We start from the raw sequence: 20570 nt of genomic DNA on the forward strand, positions 1-20570 counted from the left end.
AGATCTGTAAAGCAGGACACCATTACTATAAAGAAAAAGAGCATGAAAAATAATAATGGGAAAGAGGCACATTTCATGGGAATGGGCTGTGAAATTGTGGGAAGATGTCAAACACATTTATCTATTTCTATGGTGCCAGAGACACAATCTTTAAGAGCTAATACTGTGTTCCCAGTTTTTTTTAAGGTGAAATGACTTCCTGGATCCACATTTAAGATCTCCTTTTGCTTCAGTGACAGCTCTGCCAGAGTTTGAGGAAAGAATATGTCCCAGTGGATATCTGCAAAAAGGTTCTTTATTCCGTTGCTTTTACATTTTAATTTTTTTTAAAAAAACCATTCCCATCTCTAAAATTATGACATTGGAAGGAGGTTTCTATGTGTGCTTTGTGCTTTGGTTCTGGAATATTTGAAGAATAATGTTGTAGAGAATGTTTGCCTTTTTGTGCCCAAGGCTTCAAGCCTGAAAAAAAAGACAAAGCATGTAAGAAACCCTTATGTGAACTGGGGTTGTGGAAAACCCTCTTCCAAGTCAACAGAGTGGTTTAGTTTACTTCCAAATGTTGTCCACTTTGGTTTTCGTCCACATGTTGAAGGAGCTACATGAGGTGCTGAACTCCAAAATAAGTTCAGCACCTTGGAAAGCTCCTTTAACATTCAGACTAAAGGCTAAAGGGATGGAATGACATGGAAGCCTCCTTACAAAAGTGGTTCCTTATTCCACCTAATGGACCAGTCTCCATTCAGACAACCCTTGGGAATGACAGCATACAAATCTGGACTAGAAGGAAAAATCAGGGAACTTCTGCTGGTTTATTTTGGGTGTAAGGATGAAATGATGAATCAAGTGTTTTTTACTGTTTGCAACTGTGTATACGGACTTGTGTTTCAGCAAATTAACTGTTAACAGCAGACCAGTTTGAGTGATAGCCTGCTGCAGCTAATAGGTCCTAACTTCCCGTCTGACAGGACGTTCATCATTCTGCTGTGGAATGTACTCTTATCAGTAGGATGTGTGTGCTTCACTGAACGGCAAGGAGAAAGCATGTCTGCAACTAGCGATGAACTTTGTATCTTGTAAATACCATATATATATATATATATATATATATATATATATATATATATATATGGAATAAAGCTGTGTTCAGCTGATTTGTGACTGAGGTGTCATTTGTCGGTATTGCTTCTCCAGACAGGCAAGCAGTCTGACCAAGGATGAATTGGTGAGAGTCAAAGGATCACCAATAAATCAGGATGCTGTGGAGCTGATGTTTTTAAAACCCACCCTGACAACTTCAAAGTGGAAAAGAGTCCTTTGATGCATGCAAATCAACTCTGATTATAACTAACATGTGCTGGTTTATCATGGTTTCCTAGAAAAGTTCAGACTGGACTTCCATGAAGGGTCACAGGATTATCTTTTAGAGATTCTTTAACAAGGGAATCACACTCAGGACCTCAACAAAATGCTGTCCCAGAGAGCATCATAGTGAATAAAACACTTTAAAATAGGCCTGGCGTTTGTAGTGGAGTTGTCACTATGCCACACTGTGTCCACTTGTTATTCACCCAAGGACTTCTCACATTCTGGTTTCATAGAGATGCCCATCTGCATATGAAAATATGTGGTTACTGTGCAACTGGATGTGGACCATAGTTCCCAAAAGAGCTGAAAATGTTTCATTTTTCCTTATGGTGTACCTTCCTCAATATCCTCCAGAGGTGCTGGACTACAATCCTCACTTTGTCCTGCCAACACATCTGGAGAAGAACTGGCTGGGCAGAAGCTGGTGTGTGCAGACATGTCTTTTGTTCCAGTATTGCTTCTGTTCAAACGGGTTGGCAGGTAAAATATTCTACGTACCTCATATGAGCAGAAATACAAATAAGGTGCATCTATCTTCATATTTCATTGCCACTACAGCAAATAGCCTTCAATGTTCTGAAAGCAACTCAAACTAACTGGTGTCATATGAGTCTCGTATTGGGAGCTGCTTTAAATTAGGATTATAATCTAGGGCAGACTCAGAAGCCACAGGCTGCCCCACTCCATTATCTGAAGTCCACTGCAATGTGACAAGTTATTGAATCCTCAGCATGAATGCTTCCTTTTTATTCTGAGAAGCTCAACTGTTATAATTCCAAGCCCAATTTATTTCATTTTGGGAGACATATCAGTTTATGGCTGAACTGTGCTTTAATACCATATGTGATACATTATTTTCCTCAGCAAAAACAAGACAATTCCACTTAACGTCTGCTCTTTTGAAGCCTGGATATATTTAAAGAGGGCAAGCAAGAGAGGACTCCTTGTAAAACACATCTGTAGCTGATTTCAAGAAAGTTTGTTTTTTGTGACCTAGTGATAAGATCTGCATAAATGCAATGGATTTCATTATAGTTATGATGAGGAGTTGGTTCAGTGGCCATGGCCTTGCCAGTTTTGTTATTCATACTATGCCTATTTATCTTCAACTTTACAATGTGGAGAAAGAGCAGGACGAGGGAAATTAAAATGGTAGCTTGCCCAGGCCGCCCAACACAGCTGAGAATCCTGGGTTGGAAATTTTAACGTGGGAAAAGGCAAAACTTAGGAAAGTTACTTTTTTAGATTCCTTCAGACAGCATGTCATCTGGAAGACAACAACAGAGGGAACAGTGTACATTGGGTTCTTGGTTTCTGATGGAGTTTGTTTCCAGGGCCTGCCATGGATGCCCAAGATGGTGGGAGCTTAAATCCCATCAAATACATTGGTGGGGTAAAATAGTGTTTCTTATATAAAATGGAAAAATCAAGGGTTGCTTTTGGTAATTATTATTAGAACATTTTAATTGGTTGAATCATTGGATGCAGAATCCATTGATATGGAGGGCCATCTGTATGCTAATTTTGTATAATATGGTATAGTGTACATTGAATTACTTAAATGCCATACAGCAGTGGTTCTCAACCTGGGGTCTCCAGATATTTTTGGCCTTCAACTCCCAGAAATCCTAACAGCTGGTAAACTGGCTGGGATTTCTGGGAGTTGTAGGCCAAAAACATCTGGGGACCCCAGGTTGAGAACCACTGCAATAGAGGACGACTGACACATATGTAAGTCATGTGAATTCTGAGACCTGAGAAGAAGATACTGTGGGTATTGGCCCATTTGAGAAAGATGGCTGTTGTGGATACAATCTGTGGGGCTGAGCTGTGGCGCAGGCTGGTTAGCAGCCAGCTGCAATAAATTACTCTGACCAAGAGGTCATGAGTTCGAGGCCATCCCGTGTCGGGGTGAGCACCCAACAATTACAAATAAAATATAGCCCCTGCTCATTGCTGACCTAAGCAACCCGAAAGATAGTTGCAACTATCAAGTAGGAAATTTAGGTACCACTTATATGTGGGGAGGCTAATTTACGACACTATAAAAATCATCCAGCCCCCGTTGGAATGAGGAAGTTGCCATCGCAGTGGATGATGAAGCAACTGCTCCCCCGTGGCCGGAATCAAGCATACCCTCAGGAAGCTGGAAGCTGGAGAAGGTTTAAATTGCCTCTACGTCTGTCTCTGTCTCTGTTCTATGTTATATAGCATTGAATGTTTGCCTTATATGTGTACAATGTGAGTCTCCTTCGGGGTGAGAAGGGCGGAATATAAATACTGTAAATAAATAAATAAAACTCATATCCTATTGTTTAGTTTTTTATATTATCTACATCACATGACCTTTATTTTCCATGGTTTGTTTTAATAGGATAAATACCCAATGAGGATGGTAATTTTTTTCAAGACAGGGAAAGAGAGAGACAAAATTAAAGCTGCTAAGTTTGACAGAGGTCATGGCAAGTTAAGTGGAAGCTGAGTAAGAAAGTTGTGAGAGGAGGGAGACACACACAGAGAAAGGCCCCTGTTTCTTGTGAGCTGTCTGGGTTTACTCTCACACCTTTCGTTCTTCTTCGTATCCATATTGGTTCCTCAAGCACAAGGTAGAAATTGCACTCTTTTTCATATTCCTCACGGTCAAGTATTCTAAGGGTAATGCTTTTCCTGTGGGAACACAAGACAAAGGCAAACAAATGGTTGGCATTGCACACACATGCTTTTTCAGTTCGACCGGCTGAAGTGGAGGTTGACTGTGATGGTAATGGGAAACCTGGACATGCATCCCCAATTTTTATGTATGTAAAAGAGCAGAAAAACCTCTGTTCTGGAAGTCTGATTCATGTGATTAAGAACCCCCTTACAAATGTAGCTTAGTAATAAAATAAATCAAAATGTCCATGTGTCCTGAAAGAATTGAGAGAAAGGAACTGATTTACTATTTTTGTTAGTTTCTTTCTTTAGGGAATTGATTGCCTTCTGATTTTGTACTTCTGTGCCCCTGTCTGTTTGTCCAATCTGTATGTCTATCCATTTCCCTGTAGTTCAAACGTTTATGGTAGGCATCCTTGTTGTAACAATATATTGACTCCAATATGAGACACAGGCCTTTTTCAGGCATTTGTTCTGTGAAAATAAACATATCTGATGATGGGCTGTTACCTTTTATGCCAGACTTTGCCATTCAAGTGAGCTTGTTATGATGTTTGAAACAGATCTTTAAAAATCCTTTTTGAAGTGAAAACTCACAGAATACACTTGAACCAATGTGGTCCATAGTTATGATGGCTAAGAGGACTAGAGACTGCAGACTAAAATTACAACTTTCCTAACTCTGGCCTTAAGCTTAATTTGGTATCACCAAGCCATTTCCCGCATGAAAGTTCATTATGATAAATGGCTGAAAAGAGCTATAGTCCTACCGGCACAAGGCCATGTAATTTGCTTTATAGTGGATCAGTTGTGTCCTAGGCACAACATTATGGTTTGTTTGTTAAATGATGGGAACCCCTACAGTGAAGGTTGTTCAGGGGAAATGCAAAACCATAGTTCAGAACACACTACTGATGAGCTCCATTGTCAGCAACTCAGTTCTCTGCCCAGTTACATAGATAATGGGATGTGTGGCTTTGAGAGTCTATGAACTGGAATGTGCCAACTCAAGCATCCATGAGTGATCAAGACTGGTGCATACAGGTAGGGCCCAGCCCCACATAGCCAATCCCCCACCTTTCTTTTCACTCATCTCCACCAGACGGGGCTCCCCAATTTCAATGTAGAAGGTCTTGTTTTTCTCATATTCCTCATCATCAATTACTTTGATTGATATCGTTTTGCTGAAACAGAAAAGAAGAAGAATAGAGATTCAAGAGTACAGCAAGTTGAGGAAAAAGGAAAGAAAATGAGAAGTAGAGAGGAATGCATAGGTGACAGAAAATTTCAAAGGAATTAAAAGCAGGTTGCATTGTGTAGGTAAAGTGATGGCACTAGAACAGGCACAGGCAAACTTCGGCCCTCCAGGTGTTTTGGACTTCAACTCCCACAATTCCTAACAGCCTACTGAATGTCAGGAATTGTGGAAGTCCAAAACACCTGGAGGGCCAAAGTTTGCCCATGCTTGCACTAGTATCATAGGACAGGATCATAGAATTAAAGAGTTGTAAGAGACCACAAGGACCATCCACTCAATCTCCTTACAATACTACAAATAGTGTACAGCTGCCTCTGACATTCACAGCTATGTAGGACAATGTCTTGAAGCTCATGTAAGCATAGGACTTCTGCCATGAGCCAACTCTCTGGGGCATAGACCCACAACAACCCAAAACTTGGAAAAGTTACTGCTTTGGATTACAACTCTTAAGATCTCCCACTCAGCATGCACAGTGGCTCTGATAACTGGCGAATTTGGGAGTTGTAGACTACGAATGTGACTTTTCAGATTTCTGTTGCTAGTCGACCCAAGTAATGTAATAGCCCCAATTTTCCAGGTCCTGAATCTCCCTCCTTCTGGAGTTATATGGCTGCCCCATTGCCCAGAGTTTCACTTTCTCGAAACCAGCTGTTGCTATACCTAGGACACTTGCAGTTATGCCTTGCTGCCCAAAAATATTTTACCAGTTTGCCAAGAGAGCTGTCCACTATGTGTGTGGAGCCCCAAAGTTAGACTGTGGAAACTGGTGAGCTGATTTTATAAAACTACAACTCACATGATTCCAAAGCACTGAGATATAGTACTTAAAGGAGTGTCAAACTGGATTAATTGTGTGTGGTGTAGAACACAAAGGGCTGTAAATGACTCTCCAATACATTTATTATGGCACAAAATTGAGATGTAGCCCACACACTGAGCTCTACTTCTACAGTAGGAATCTTGGCTTTCACTTCTTTCTAATCAATAAGACCAAAGCCAAAGTTGCACTACTTCCAATTCGTTTATCAGAAAAAGAGTGGAAAATAAGAGGCAATAGCATTAGTAAAGATAAGCTGGAAAACCAGACACCGTTGGCTACAGAGTAGAAGAAAGACATTCATTCCCAAAGCCTTGCTATGTGATCTACTACTTTGTTGTTGTTGTTGCTATGTGCCTTCAAGTCATTTCTGACTTATGCGAACCCTAAGGTGAACCAATCACCGGACTTTATTGGCAGCATTTTGTTCCATGGGGATTATTTTCCTTTGCCTTCCTCTGAGGTTGAAATAGTGTGGCTTGTCCAAGCTCACCCAGTAGATCTCCACGGCTGTGTAGATATTTGAATCCTGGTTTCCTAGATACCTAATCTAACTCTCAGACCATGCTGGCTCTGTGGACTATATATATTATATATACAGAGCCCTTGATATCAGCTGAAATTTGGTTCCAGGACCCCACCTGTGGATCTCAAAATATACATTTTGTTGCATAGTGAAATGGGACTCCTTGTATAAAATAATAAGAGCAGAGGCACTGAATCAATGTAGCTTTCTGACTTCCCATTCAACAATACATTCAATGGGTCTATTCCAGTTGGAACTAATCCGTAGTATTCAAGCTGCTGTGTTTGTTTACATGTGTGGGTGTACACACTCAGACACCTTAAAATCCATTCAATCCATTCATTCCTCAATCACACTAGCATTACACATGGAGTCATGGTGCTCAGTATATTTCAGCCTCATCTCTCAATCTGCCAGTTAAATCTGCCCCTTCTCCATCCTGTGGAAGGAGATCTTCTATGGTGTGCCAGGACACATACATTACTTAGCATTTCATAGCTTCCCAACACTTGCTTTTCCGCCTTGAGGGCATTCTGACTGCCAACCTATGCTACAGCAATCTGGAATATTTCTCTCTTTCTATATCTATATGCAGTTGAATGGAGTCTTATAAATGAACACTGGAAAAGAAATTGTCCTTATCAGATGTGAGCACTGACAACAAGGATCCAAGAAAACCATTGTCGAATGGAAAAAGATGTTGCAAGGGGATGGAGGATGCAAAGGAAGTAGCTCTTGCCAAGAGCAATCGGCATGATGTGTGAGGTTCACAGCACAGCCGCATTTAAAAGACCTAGAATACATTAAAAGTCCAAGAGTACAACTTACTTATGATATTTTTCTCTTCCCCTTTCCAATATATTTTAAGAGGGAGGTGTATCTTATTGACAGAGCATGCATTTTATATTTCAAACTTCCCCAGGGTTGAGGAAGATCCTTGCCAGAGAGAGGCTGCCACACAGAATGGAAAACTATAGACTGAATAGATCAACAGTTTGACTTGATATAAGGCAGCTTTCCGTGTTTGTTTTGATAACACTTGGTGACAGTTTAAGACTGAACTGTCTGTGCCAATCCACTCCTCTGGATGCAATGGCTCATCCGTTATTTTGAACCAATATATTCTGCACTCATTTGCATATTGTAGTGACATTGAGGAAGGTAAGAACTTAAGACAAGCCTAGGGATGTTGATAGTCTCAGAATCCAGTGGCCTCACTTGGTGAACTCACAAGACTAAAAAGCATATTGCAATCGTATAGTTATTTGTAGTCTCTCTAAACTAACTTAAAATGTTTTTAATCCTAGTACCCATAAAAATAAAGAAAGCAGCACAAATGGATGCATCCCAACTATCCATGTAATGAATCTGGTTGTCTATAATCTAATAAAAATAACTCAAAAAACTTCCATAGAATGCTATACAGCTACAGCTTTTCACACTCTGGAAATGGGAAAGGATATTTTTTCATATAGTTTTAGAATAGGAGATATGACAGGTTAGAAAGTTTTCAGAATGCTATCTGGTATTTCCCCCCGTTCTCATTTGTTTTTGTTTTTCAGCTAGCAAAGATCTCAGTTATATTTTTATCCTCTGCCCTAATAGAGAAGCTTGACCTATTCTTCTGCCTTCTTGTCTTGAACCTCCACCCGAGGGCGTTCCATCTGTTACAGGAGAAATTGCTGGAGCAAGAAGCAAACTGAGCTGACGATGGAGAATACAGTAAAACCTCCACCACAGCAAAGTTAAGCCAAGTTTTGTAGGATTCAGAATTGGTCCATTTAACTCGTTCTTAACAGAAGATAATTCCAATACTTTATATCCAGATTCTCCTTCCTCATAAAAAGGTAAAGGTTTTCTCTTGACATGAAGTCTAGTCGTATCCGACTCCGGGGGTTGGTGCTCATCTCCATTTCTAAGCTGAAGAGCCAGTGTGGTTCATAGACACTTCCTAGGTCATGTGGCTGGCATGACTGCATGGAGCACCATTACCTTCCCACTAAAGCAGTACTTATTGATCTACTCACATTTGCATGCTTTCAAACTACTAGGTTGGCAGAAGCTGGGGCTAACAATGGGAGCTCACTTCACTCCCTTGATTCGAACCACCAACCTTTCGGTCAGCAAGTCCATCAGCTCAGCAGTTTAACCCACTGTGCCACTAGATTTTCCTTCTTCATACATAACATCAATTTCGTTGTTATCATGTAGCAACTCTAAGATCACCCGATCATGTAATTTTCTTAAGAAGAATTATCCAGAGAGAGTTTAACTATTGCTCTTCTCAAAGGCTGAGAGTATGTGGCTTTTTCAAGGTGCCCAAGTGAATTTCCATGGCAGAGTGGAGATTTGGATGCTTGTCTCCAAGAGTCATAGTCCAATGCTCACGCCACAACACTACATCGACATCATTACAATCCATTATTTCCCCATTATTACATCTTACATCATTACAATCCATTATTTCCCCAAGAATTAAGGAATTATCCTCCAACAGTGTAATTCTTTGACTCTAAAATAATTTCTTGCCATTAACCCAACTTTACTCCACTTTAGACACTGTAGTTTGAACTGCATAATATGGTCAGTACAGATCCATATAAAGCAGTTTGAATTGCACTGAACTGTCTTATATAGATCTATACCAGGCATTGGCAAACTTTGGCCCTCCAGGTGTTTTGGACTTCAACTCCCACAATTCCTAACAGCTGGTAGGCTGTTAGGAATTGTGGGAGTTGAAGTCCAAAACACCTGGAGGGCCAAAGTTTGTCCATGCCTGGTCTATACTGACGATATAACACAGTATAGACATCACTTCCATAGATTTAATATGTTCTTTCCCCACATAACTATGTGAAGTGGTGGTTCTGTTATGTATCTTCTGGATTTTAAAAAAGATTTCTATGCCGGACTTCACAATAGGGTTCTAATAATAACCATCCTCTTCCATTAAAATAGTTTTAGTATTAAATATTTAAATGCTACAAGACTACAGAAACAGGAGTTTCTCAAAACTCAGACAATCCTTAAGAAAAGTTAGGGGTAGAAATACAAATGCAATCTAGATGGGTCTTGGGCTTTTGAGTCTTTGTGTGTGAGGCTATCATCTTAACCTGTTGAGGGCTTTAAGTGTTAACACAGAGAGAGTATCAAACTTGATTACATTCAGCTCCATGAAATTGGTAAAAGTAGTGCAATGCTCCATCCCATCTACCTCTGAAGTTCATCTGAAAGTGTTTTGCTAAGGTTGTTACCAGCATTACATTCTCGTCCCTCTTTATAATTTAGACCCAACTTCATGCAGGAGGGGGAGGAGGCTCTACATAGTTGTGTTTGCCTATACTGTTCCAAAAGTCCATTATGTTTGTCTTTCATGCTTTCAATAAAACTCATTTATTCTAAGAAAGAAATGGCTGTGAAAAGTTACAAGGCTGTGACATCAACGTGATTGATTTTGCCCGTCCTCATGAATATTTGTAATAGTTCGTTCTGTTAAGAAAACCTGCACTAATAACTTTATACATAGGGACAGGGAGTCCGCTTTGTGTTTCCTTTGTGGTGAGAAAAAGTGAGGTATAAACCTCATATTACTATAAACCAAATATTATAATAATACAAATTGTGTGTGAGTGTGAAGAGAAATGTCCTTAGCATTCTGAGAGGCTACTCTTTTCTCTAAATCAGTCCTTGCTCGGAAAACTGACCTCATCAGGAGTTGTAATCCTGTTGTGATATGTGGTAGTTTTCATGTCAATTGGACTATAAATATTCTCTTTGGTTTAGTCTGAACCTCTACCTCCTTCTGACCAAGAAAGTTTAAGGAGCTATCCAAGGTGCTAAACCCAGTATAGTACTCTTCCTCAAAACATCTTCAGCATATTGAAGAGCTCCTTTAAAGTGTGGAATACATACAACTATAGTAGAATCTCACTTATCCAACATTTGCTTATCCAACATTCTGGATTATCCAACGCATTCTGCCTTTTAGTGGTCAATGTTTTTTAGTCAATCTTTTCAATACATTGTGATGTTTTGGTGCTAAATTCGTAAATACAGTAATTACTACATAACATTGCTGTGTATTGAACTGCTTTTTCTGTCACATTTGTTGCATAACATGATGTTTTGATGCTTAATTTGTAAAATCATAATGTAATCTGATGTTTAATAGGCTTTTACTTAATCCCTCCTTATTATTCAACATATTCACTTATCCAATGTTCTGCCGGCCCGTTTATGTTGGATAAGTGAGACTCTACTGTACCAACGGACATAGAGGCTACCAGATATCACTGCAATTCACTGTACTGAACATAAGGCTACATAGGTAACGACATCAATGCAATTTGGAATGACCTCAGCATCTAATACAAAATGCCAACCTAGCAGTTCGAAAACATGCAAATGTGAGTAAATCAATAGGTACCACTCCAGCAGGAAGGTAACAACGCGCCATGCAGACATGCCAGCCCCATGATCTTGGAGTTGTCTATAGACAACGCTGGCTCTTCGGCTTAGAAATGGAGATGAGCACCAACCACAAGAGTCAGACACGACTGGACTAAACGTCAGGGGAAAACCTTTACCTATACCTACCATCTACTGTCATCTAAGTTAAACATACCTAGCTTCCCAAACCATTTGTAATCAGGTTGGATTTCCAGATCTTGTGCCATCTTGGTCACTGTTGTTTAGACATGTTCTAGCTTGTCAATATCCTTCTTGAACTGTGGTGCCCAGAACGGGATACTGTATTCCAGGTGAGGTCTGGCCAAAGCACAATAATGTGTCACTATTTTGCTTGATCTGGAAATTATGTTTTTATTGATGTAGCCTAGCATTGGCTTTTATGACCACTGTATTAAGTTTTGACTTACGTTTTGCTTGTGGTCTCCTAAGACTCCCTGATCATTTTTGCATACCTTGTTTTCTAGTCAGGTGTCACCTATGCTACATTTGTGTATTTCATTTCTCCTGCCTAGATTACTTTACGTTTATTCCTGTTGAAATTCATTTTGTTTGTCTCTGAGTGCCAGTGACAATATTGAGCTAGATGAACCAAAGGGAAGCACGTTTGCTATGTCCTTAAACACTACTTGACCGAGGACACTGGGGAAACAAAAGAAACAGATACCCACATTCTCATCATAGTTTTACCACAGTACTGTAAATCCTTTTGACAATATCTTATTATTCAATTGTAGCCTGTGAAGTCAGAGACACTTGGTCAGTGCTTTTGATTGAGCGTAATTTGATAAGCTTAACTCTATGAGGGAAAGGATTTGGTTAATGTATACAAGTAAGCTTGATAAAATTGAAGGCTTAAATCCAACTGCTGGTCCTAAGTAGAGGAGACACATTGAAATTGTATGATTCAGTTTAATATTGGCATATCAACCAGCAATTTACGGGAAGGGTTTATTGTAATTGGGATTGGCATTTGGATTTAGTCCAAAGTTTGTGCTTTTGGTACACATGATTGGACTGGCTGGTGACATTTCTGGACAAAGATAATAATGATAAATATAATCACAATGATGATGATGATAAAAAGGAGAAGGTAGTCGTGCAAACAGTGGCTATATTATTATTGAGAGAATAAATAATGTATTATGCAGTTTGCTAACAGGTTTCATATCCAACCCTATTTATTGCTGTGCGGGGATTTCTACAACTGCTGTATAGTATCACTTTATTAAAAGCGAGAAGAACACCTAAATGCATAAAAGGTGCGATGTTATTGAAACAAATGACTAGGGCTTTTGTATTCAACGAGGTACAGGAGCAACGGAGGCAGATCGTTCTTTTATCTACGTAGTTACGGCAAACACATGGCACTGAATTATGTTTCCAGGCAACTGCAGACTGTTAATTAGGAAGACGCACGAGAAAGCCAAGCTAACAGCTCCTTACACATTTTTCAAGAAATATAAAACGAATATATTTTTTAAAGGGAATACACAAAGAGGTGCCCTTTCCTTCCTACTCATCTTTACTACAAATAGGCATTGAAATAAAACTGACAACATGACTCCAACGCTAAACATCTGTGCTAGTGGCCTGGATCCCAAACTATCAAAACCTACTCTCAACAGTGATGTAAATACGTCACTGACAGATCTGGCAGCAGTTGATGGGTGTTTCTATGTGTGTATGTGCCTTGAGGCTGCCTGTTGACTTATGATGGCTATGAATTTCATAGGGTTTTCTTAGGAAAGGAATACTAAGGCATGGTTTTGGAGTTCTTCCTATGAAATATAGCTTACAGTTCCTGGTATTCGTTGGCAGTCTCCCAATCCAAGTAATAACCAGGGATGTCCTTGCTTAATGTCCAAGATCACAGACAATCTAGGCTGATAGTTGGTGTTTCTTCAAGTCCTTAATGCCATAGAGAAGTGATTCTCAGACTCTGGTCCTCCAGGAGTTCTGGACACCAGCTCCCAGAATATCTAACCATTGGTCAAAGTGGCTGAAGGTACTGGGAATTGAAGTCTCAAACACCAGGAGGACCACAGTTTGGGAATCATTGCCACAGAGGAAGGAAGAGGGAGGACATCCCTGTAATTCCATTCTCCTCCACAAATCAACGTGACATGGCCATTCATACCTGGATTAAACTATTGCCTCTTATGAAGCAGGAGGTTGGTCAACATCTAGTTTATCCACATTCCCAAGAGGAAGCTTTGGGTTCATGCAGTCTTTTCTAGCATATATCCAATCTGTAGTGTGAGTGGAGGCTACTATATTATGTCCATGACTGAGAGGTGACAGCCACATGTCAGGAGCAGGATGTGATTTTCTCAATATGGACCTTGCTTTCATTGAAAGTTCATATCCTACCTATCCTCCAAAGGGTTCAACATCACACACAAGGTTCTCCCCTCCTCCCTTGCATTTAATCCCCATGATCACTGAGTGGGCTGACAGATAGCAACTGGCCCAAGATCAATCACCGGAAGAACGTAATAGGGATTTGAATCTGGGTCCCCTCAATCCTAGTCTGATACTCTTAAGAATTGCAACTCATTGGCTATCTATTGTACTATATGGGTGAGGAAAAACGTGAGCAAAACATTTTCTCTTAAACGGGGAGTGAATGTTACATCCTGACTCTCAGAAAAACTCTCTCTTTTTATGAACTGTCTGATCTTTGAGATTTTCTGGGGAATTTCTCTTCTTAGTTCCACCACCATCACAGGCACGTTTGGGAAGCAGCCAAGACATGAAAATCTTGATTGTTGCTTCCAGACTATGAAATGTGCTCCTCAAAGGGTTAGATTAGCCCCCCCCCCTTGCTTTTTTCAACAGACAGACAAGAACTTCATTTGGTAGGCTTCTGATGATGTGGAAGGTTTTTGTTTTATTCAAAATTAAGTGCGTTGTGCTCTCCCACCTCCTGGTTTTAGAATCATAGAACCACAGAGTTGGAAGAGACTCCAAGGGTCATCCAGTCCAACCCCATTCTGCCATGCAGAAAGACACATTCAAAGCATTCCTAATAATATAATAACTTTATTCTTGTATCCCGCCTCCATCTCCCTGAAGGGACTCGGGGTGGCTTACACAGGGACTAGCCCAAAAACAACAACATAGCATTACATACAACAGTAATTAACAGTAATTTAAAACAATATAACAAAGGTATAAACAACACTGGAGCCCCAGTTGCGAAGTGCGTTAAAGCGCTGAGCCGCTGAACTTGCAGACCGAAAGGTCCCAGGTTCAAACCCTGGGAGCGGCGTGAGTGGCCGCTGTTAGCTCCAGCTCCTGCCAACCTAGCAGTTCGAAAACATGCCAATGTGAGTAGATCAATAGGTACCGCTCCAGCAGGAAGGTAACGGCTCTCCATGCAGTCATGCCGGCCACATGACCTTGGAGGTGTCTACGGACAGCGCCGGCTCTTCGGCTTAGAAATGGAGATGAGCACCAACCCCTAGAGTCAGACATGACTGGACTTAACGTCAGGGGAAACCTTTACCTTACCTATAAACAACATAACAATTACTTTAAAAGCCTGAGCGTTGATTGCTACTGCCTCTGCTTAAAAATCTCCAGAAAAGGAGACTCCACTGCACCCCAAGGCTGCAGACTCAATTGCCAAACAGGTCTTACTCTCAGAATGTTTTTCCTCGTGTTTAGGTGCAATCTCTTTTCCTATAGCTTGAATATATTGTTCTGTTGTCTTAGTCTCTGGAGCAGCAGAAAACAAGCTTGCTCCCTCCTCAATATTACATCCTTTCAAATATTTAAAAATAGTTAATTGTTTTCTTATTAATACCATTTTTAATTATGACAGCTGAGTTATTTCAATATTATGATTGTTATGATTGAGCCTCATGGCTCTGTTACTGACAGACGTGGGCGTAAGACTCCTCGAGAGTCAGATACTCTCGAGGAGCGAGAGAGAAAAAGACTGCGAGACATATTTGCAGCACCATCTGACGAGGAGTCTTTCGAAGGGTTTACGGAGAGAATGGAGGAGGGGCTGGTTAGCTCAGAGGAGGATGAGATGGATTGGACTCGGGTAAGGGAGGAAGTGGGTGCCACTGGCCATGATGGGACAGAAGATGAATGGGGACCTTCAGGATTAGACCCATGGTTTAGCTGGAGGGATGGGACGGGATCCACAGCTGGAGATGCTGTTGGGCGTAGTCAGAGGTGTTCCAGCTCTGACGAGGAAAGTGATGAGGAAACGCCCGGGTTAAGGAGGACAGCTGACAGTGATGAAGATTTGTAACTGGCATAAAATGGGGCTTGAGAGCAATTGCAAATTGCGTTGGGCAAGGTAATCTGGGCAAACGCTTGGGATCCGTGTGTGTGTGGGACGCTTCCCTGAAGACTTGTGTGCTTTCCTGTGCTGTGACGTAAGTTGATTGGAATCCAGGGTCAGACGGCGGGAGGGATTGTGTGGGCATTTGTTTGTGCAAACCTGTGCTTACTCTTATTAGCTTGACCTTCCGTCGTCTTCTTGACGGACGCCATCTCCTGCTTTGAGAACTCGGACTGAACTGACCACGGCTTGTCTTCCCCCCTTCTTGGACTTGGAAAAACTACAAACGTCTGCTTCTGGCTTTGATCTACGGAACGGAACTGGTCTACTCAACTGCTACAATCCTTGGCTGATTTACTCGTGTTGGAGATCCTGTCTGCTGTGTGTGTGGGGGAGCGACGCAAGTTACTCTAAGCACAGTGTTGGCAGCAGAGAGGAATCTGCTGCCAATTAGTTGCATTCTTTGTATCTTTTGTTCCTTGGCTTTCGTTTCGTTTATACCCAGGCTGAAGCAAGCAGTTTGTTTTTACCCGGATTAAACTCCGGTTTAATCCGGTTTATCTTTTGAACATTTACTTTTGCCCCTTTTTGCTCCTAAAGGCAAAAACTGCCTGGCCCTTGTGTTTTACGGGCATTTTTGAGTTCTGTAATCTAATAAACTCTGTTACTTTGAATCTTGTGGCGTTCTGTCCTTGACAATGATTGAGTTTAGCTATATTTTGTTCTAATCTGTTTTGCAAGATGTCTTGGGTGCCACGGAAGAGCCCTAATCTGTGAGGCTTCTGCAGCAATTCTTCTGGAAATCATTTCCCATTCTGTACACATTCTTTGCTGTGTATTTGCTAGCTGCAAAGGCTGGGTCAAAGCAATCAGTTATGGGAAAGTCTGTCAATATGTGCAGCTCCTGCTTAAATCCTAACAAGTTCTTAGACAGCAGTTAGCATCTAATGATTGGAGGCCATGGCAGAGCATGAGGTGGAGAGGAAGCAAGAGGAGGCAGTCAGCACCAGAGACCTTGTTCCATTAGCACTTTCTGTCAAAAGGCAACGAACAACCATTTGCCTCTTTACCCTGCAATCCACTCCTGTACCGATAAACCAATTGAAGGCATGATTATTCTCTTTCACTTAAAGGCAGGATTGCGGTAAACCCCAATAGCAAGTATCTGTTAAAAAGGCACAGAGTGCCGGTGTTTATTTAGGCACTATCATTTTACACAGGAGTGTTTCATTCAAATACTTAAGCAATGCAGAGGCTGGATAATACATCGCTTCTCAGGCATAGTTTTGCAAATGCTTTCCTCCTGCCCAACCATCTCAATCCTGCTTTTTGGTTACCCAGGGATAACTGCGGCATTCACAAATCAGCCTTGATTGATGCTGTGTCCAATTCAGAAGTCTGCATGATATAGCATCTGCCCAGCTGTGTGTCAGCCAATGTTTGGTGGCCAAATATAGTTTAGAATGGTGCTTCTATGGAAACATCATTCATCTGTTCCTGTGGGTGGAATCCAATACTTCCTTCCAAGGACAAGGTATGCCTGGACAGGTGGCCAAATCTGACAGTGCTAAGTTGTTTCGTACCATACGTCTGAATCTAATAACATGCTAGAAAAGCAGGTATATTCCTGGCAGCTTGATCCAGGCATTTAGCATTACGAAACACATCTGTACCATCCTCCTGAGGTTCTGAATCTATCATGACTGTGGAGATGATCACAATACACTGTGAAAGTGTTGCTTGCCTCCTGTGAAATTCTGGGGTTTGTAGTTTAGCAAGGGTCCTCCCCAATCTGCAAGTGTGCACCAGGCATGGGAAAATTTCAGCCCTCCAGGTGTTTTGGACTCCAACTCTCACAATTCCTAACAGCCGGTAGGTAGCGTAGATCTAGTAACCGACTATCCCAGTTTTGAAGAATCCATTCATTAAGGACCCATTTATGCTACATAATTATAGCACTATCATTCCACTTTAACTGCCATGGTTCTGGCCTATGGAAACCTAGGATTTCCTAGGGTGGGCTGGGCTGTGGCGCAGCTGGTTGGTAACCAGCTACAATAAATTACTACTGACTGAGAAGACATGAGATCAAAGCCCAGGTCGGATTGAGCTCCCAACCATTTAATAGCCTAGCTTGCTGTTGACCTAAGCAAGTCAAAAGAGCTGAATCTGTCGAGTAGAAAATTTAGGGGAGGCTAATTCAACTAATTTACGACACCATAAAAACTTCCAGCAGCATGCAGAAAGTATGCCATCAAGGACTTGGTGTCACAAGTGGTTGATGAAGCAGCAGCTCTGCCTGTGGCCGGAACAGAGCAAACTCTCATGAAGACTGAAGCTGGAAAATGTTAAATTGCCTCTGTGTCTGTCTATATGTCATATGTCTAATGGCATTGAATGTTTGCCATGTATATGTGCATTGTGATCCGCCCAGAGTCCCCTTTGGGTGAGAAGGGCGGAATATAAATACTGTAAATAGGATTTGTAGTTTAGGAAGGGGTACTTGGGGTTTTCGGTCAGAGTGTTTCAGTGTCTCACTAAACAGGAGCCCCTGGTGGCGCAATGGATTAAACCCTTGTGCTGGCAGACTGCTGACTTGAAGTTTGGGTTGCTGACCTGAAGGTTGCCGGTTCGAATCCAACCCAGGGAGAATATGGATGAGCTCCCTCTGTCAGCTCCACCTCCATGCAGGGACATGAGAGGAGCCTCCCACAAGGATGGTAAAACATCAAAAACATCTGGGCGTCCCCTGGGCAACGTCCTTGTAGGGGGCCAGTTCTCTCACACCAAAAAGCAACTTGCAATTTCTCAAGTAGCTCCTGACACGAAAAAAAAACCCCCTAAACTATAAATCCCAAGACTCCATGACTTGGAACCATGAAAGTTAATATGAAGTAATAACACTATAACTGTATACTGTGAATATACTGTGTCTTCCAGACATGTTTTGCCATTGCTGTTTTCATATGCTGTGCATAAAAGTCTTGCTTGCAAAAGGAATGGTCTCAGCCGCTTCAGAAGAGGCAAACAATTCCCTGTGTGTATTTCCCGGTATAAATTATACTCAATCTATGTATCTAGTTCAGATTCCAATGTTAACACAGATAACAAAACTATGACTCCTTTGCATAATCCTAATCCTCCAGTGCAAGGAAAAACAACTGATTAAAATAATATTTTTAGAGGCTGTTTTTAGAATAGCTATCCAGGACAATGTTTTTTCCATGCCTGATGTTAAAATGTAATTCTGATAGTGATCTGTTGTCATGCATATCCTCTTCAGCGCTCTCATTGCATCCAGTAAAGGTTTGAGTCACTTCTCTGTTTATTGCCCTGTTCGCATAGTGCTTTAAACAAAGCCAGGTGGCATTATTTTATCTTACTGTACTGAATATGCCACCAGAGCGATTCCGCTCCCTGGTTTTTAAAACTGGAAAACAAAGACCAAGAGTAATTGATTGTTCACGCATACTCCACAGAATACATTTGATGGATTGTTATTGCTACCTAAAAAGGAACTGCATATTCACCAGGGAGGAGACTTTCCATCTGTTCAAAATACATCCCAGCCTCTCGGTTGCATGTTTATGACGGCCTGCTTATAAGGAATAATTGTCGATGTTGCTGAATTGCCAAATACGGTGTATAATTTGATCTGAACTAATTTGAGGCTGGTGTGGCTTGTATTTGATCAAATGCTGCTCCTCAGCGGGAAACCCACATGTTAAATTACAACGTGGCACCAGGATTCTGGATCAATAAATCTACTTGATGTTCAGTAATTTTGGGAAGAGGGAGGCCAAGATTGTACTGAGCAGGGGTGGGAGCCACGCCGATCTTGAATTTTTTTTGTACTGTAGTTAAAAGCACTTCTTCATCACTGTCTATCCTGATTAAGGATGATAGGAGTTAAAATCCCACAATATTTGGAGAGCTGCAAAGTTCACGTTTCTGCTGTAAGGGCTCTGGAAGCAAAATACTAATAATAATTTACTTTGTGTTGATGAAGGCTTTCATAGCCGGAAACACTGAGTTGCTGTGAGTTTTCTGGCCAAGTTCCAGAAGCATTCTCTCCTGATGTTTCACCCACATCAAACAAAAGAAATAAGTAAATAAACAACACCACTCAGAAAACAGAGGAATTCCAGACAAGAAACAGTCATTGCCAGCTAACACATCCCAACAAAGGATTCCCCCAGGCAGGGAGCAGTCAGGCTTTGAAGCTGCAAGGCCATTCAATGCTAATCAGTCCCCTTCGGGGTGAGAAGGGCGGAATATAAATGATATAAATAAATAAATAAATAAATAATCAAGGTGGCCAATTGCAACATTCACACTTGCCTCAAGCAAACAAGAGTTCTTTCTCCCACCCTGGAGATTATTCCAAAGATATATAAACCTCACTTGCCTAGTTTGCAACAGACCTCACAACCTCAGAGGATGACTTCCATAGATGTGGGCGAAACGTCAGGAGAAAATGCTTCTGGAATATGGGCACACAGCACAGAAAACTCACAGCAACCCAATAATTTACTTGTTACCAGCCTTTTTTTAATGGCTCAAGGAGGGGCCCAACTGAGACCCCATCGACACTGTAGTTTAAAGCAGATAATCTGAATTGAGAAACCGGATTATATGGCAGTGTAGATAGAGCCCTATCTAAAAAAGAAAAAAAACATAATACCACTAAACACATACATCAGAAGACATAGACCTAAGGTTAAAACAGATATGATCAAAGTGTTAGTGTGAATCTTCTGTCCACTTCCTACAATTATGCTGGAGGATTTAGCAATTTCTAGACAGAACACTTCTCTAGGAATCACTAGGTCCTCCAGTGCAATTCTGTGGTCAGTAACTAGGAGAAGTCAACCACAGAGTCATGTTGGAAAAGCTATAGAAATTAAGCACTGGTATGTAAAGGTAAAGGGAAAGGTTTTCCCCTGACATTAAACCTAGTTGTGTCTGACTCTAGGGGTTGGTGCTCATCTCCATTTCTAAGCCAAAGAGCCAGCCTTGTCCATAGATATCTCCAAAGTCATGTAGCTGGCATGACTGCATTGAGTACTGTTACCTTCCAGCCAGAACAGTACCTATTGATCTACTCACATATGCATGTTTTTGAACTGATAGGTTGACAGAAGCTGGGGCTAACAGGGGGAGCTCACCCCACTGC

The 20570-nt window shown here is 41.2% G+C and overlaps 1 protein-coding gene across 12 annotated transcripts in view; it reads right to left on the bottom strand.

The window, feature by feature from the left end:
• slc8a1 (solute carrier family 8 member A1) overlaps positions 1 to 20570 on the bottom strand; it is a 407191-nt gene that overhangs the window by 56636 nt on the left and 329985 nt on the right. For 10 of the 12 annotated variants that reach the window (XM_062968923.1, XM_062968921.1, XM_008125954.3 and 7 more), the window contains one exon: positions 5098 to 5204. In XM_062968923.1, the coding sequence (XP_062824993.1) occupies positions 5098 to 5204 (107 nt within the window). Of the gene's footprint in view, positions 1 to 3931; positions 4036 to 5097; positions 5205 to 20570 lie in introns of all 12 variants that reach the window. The other 2 variants (XM_062968924.1, XM_062968922.1) reach the window with 1 other exon arrangement.

This window comes from Anolis carolinensis, chromosome 1 (genome assembly GCF_035594765.1).
Source record: "Anolis carolinensis isolate JA03-04 chromosome 1, rAnoCar3.1.pri, whole genome shotgun sequence".
NCBI lineage: Eukaryota > Metazoa > Chordata > Lepidosauria > Squamata > Dactyloidae > Anolis > Anolis carolinensis.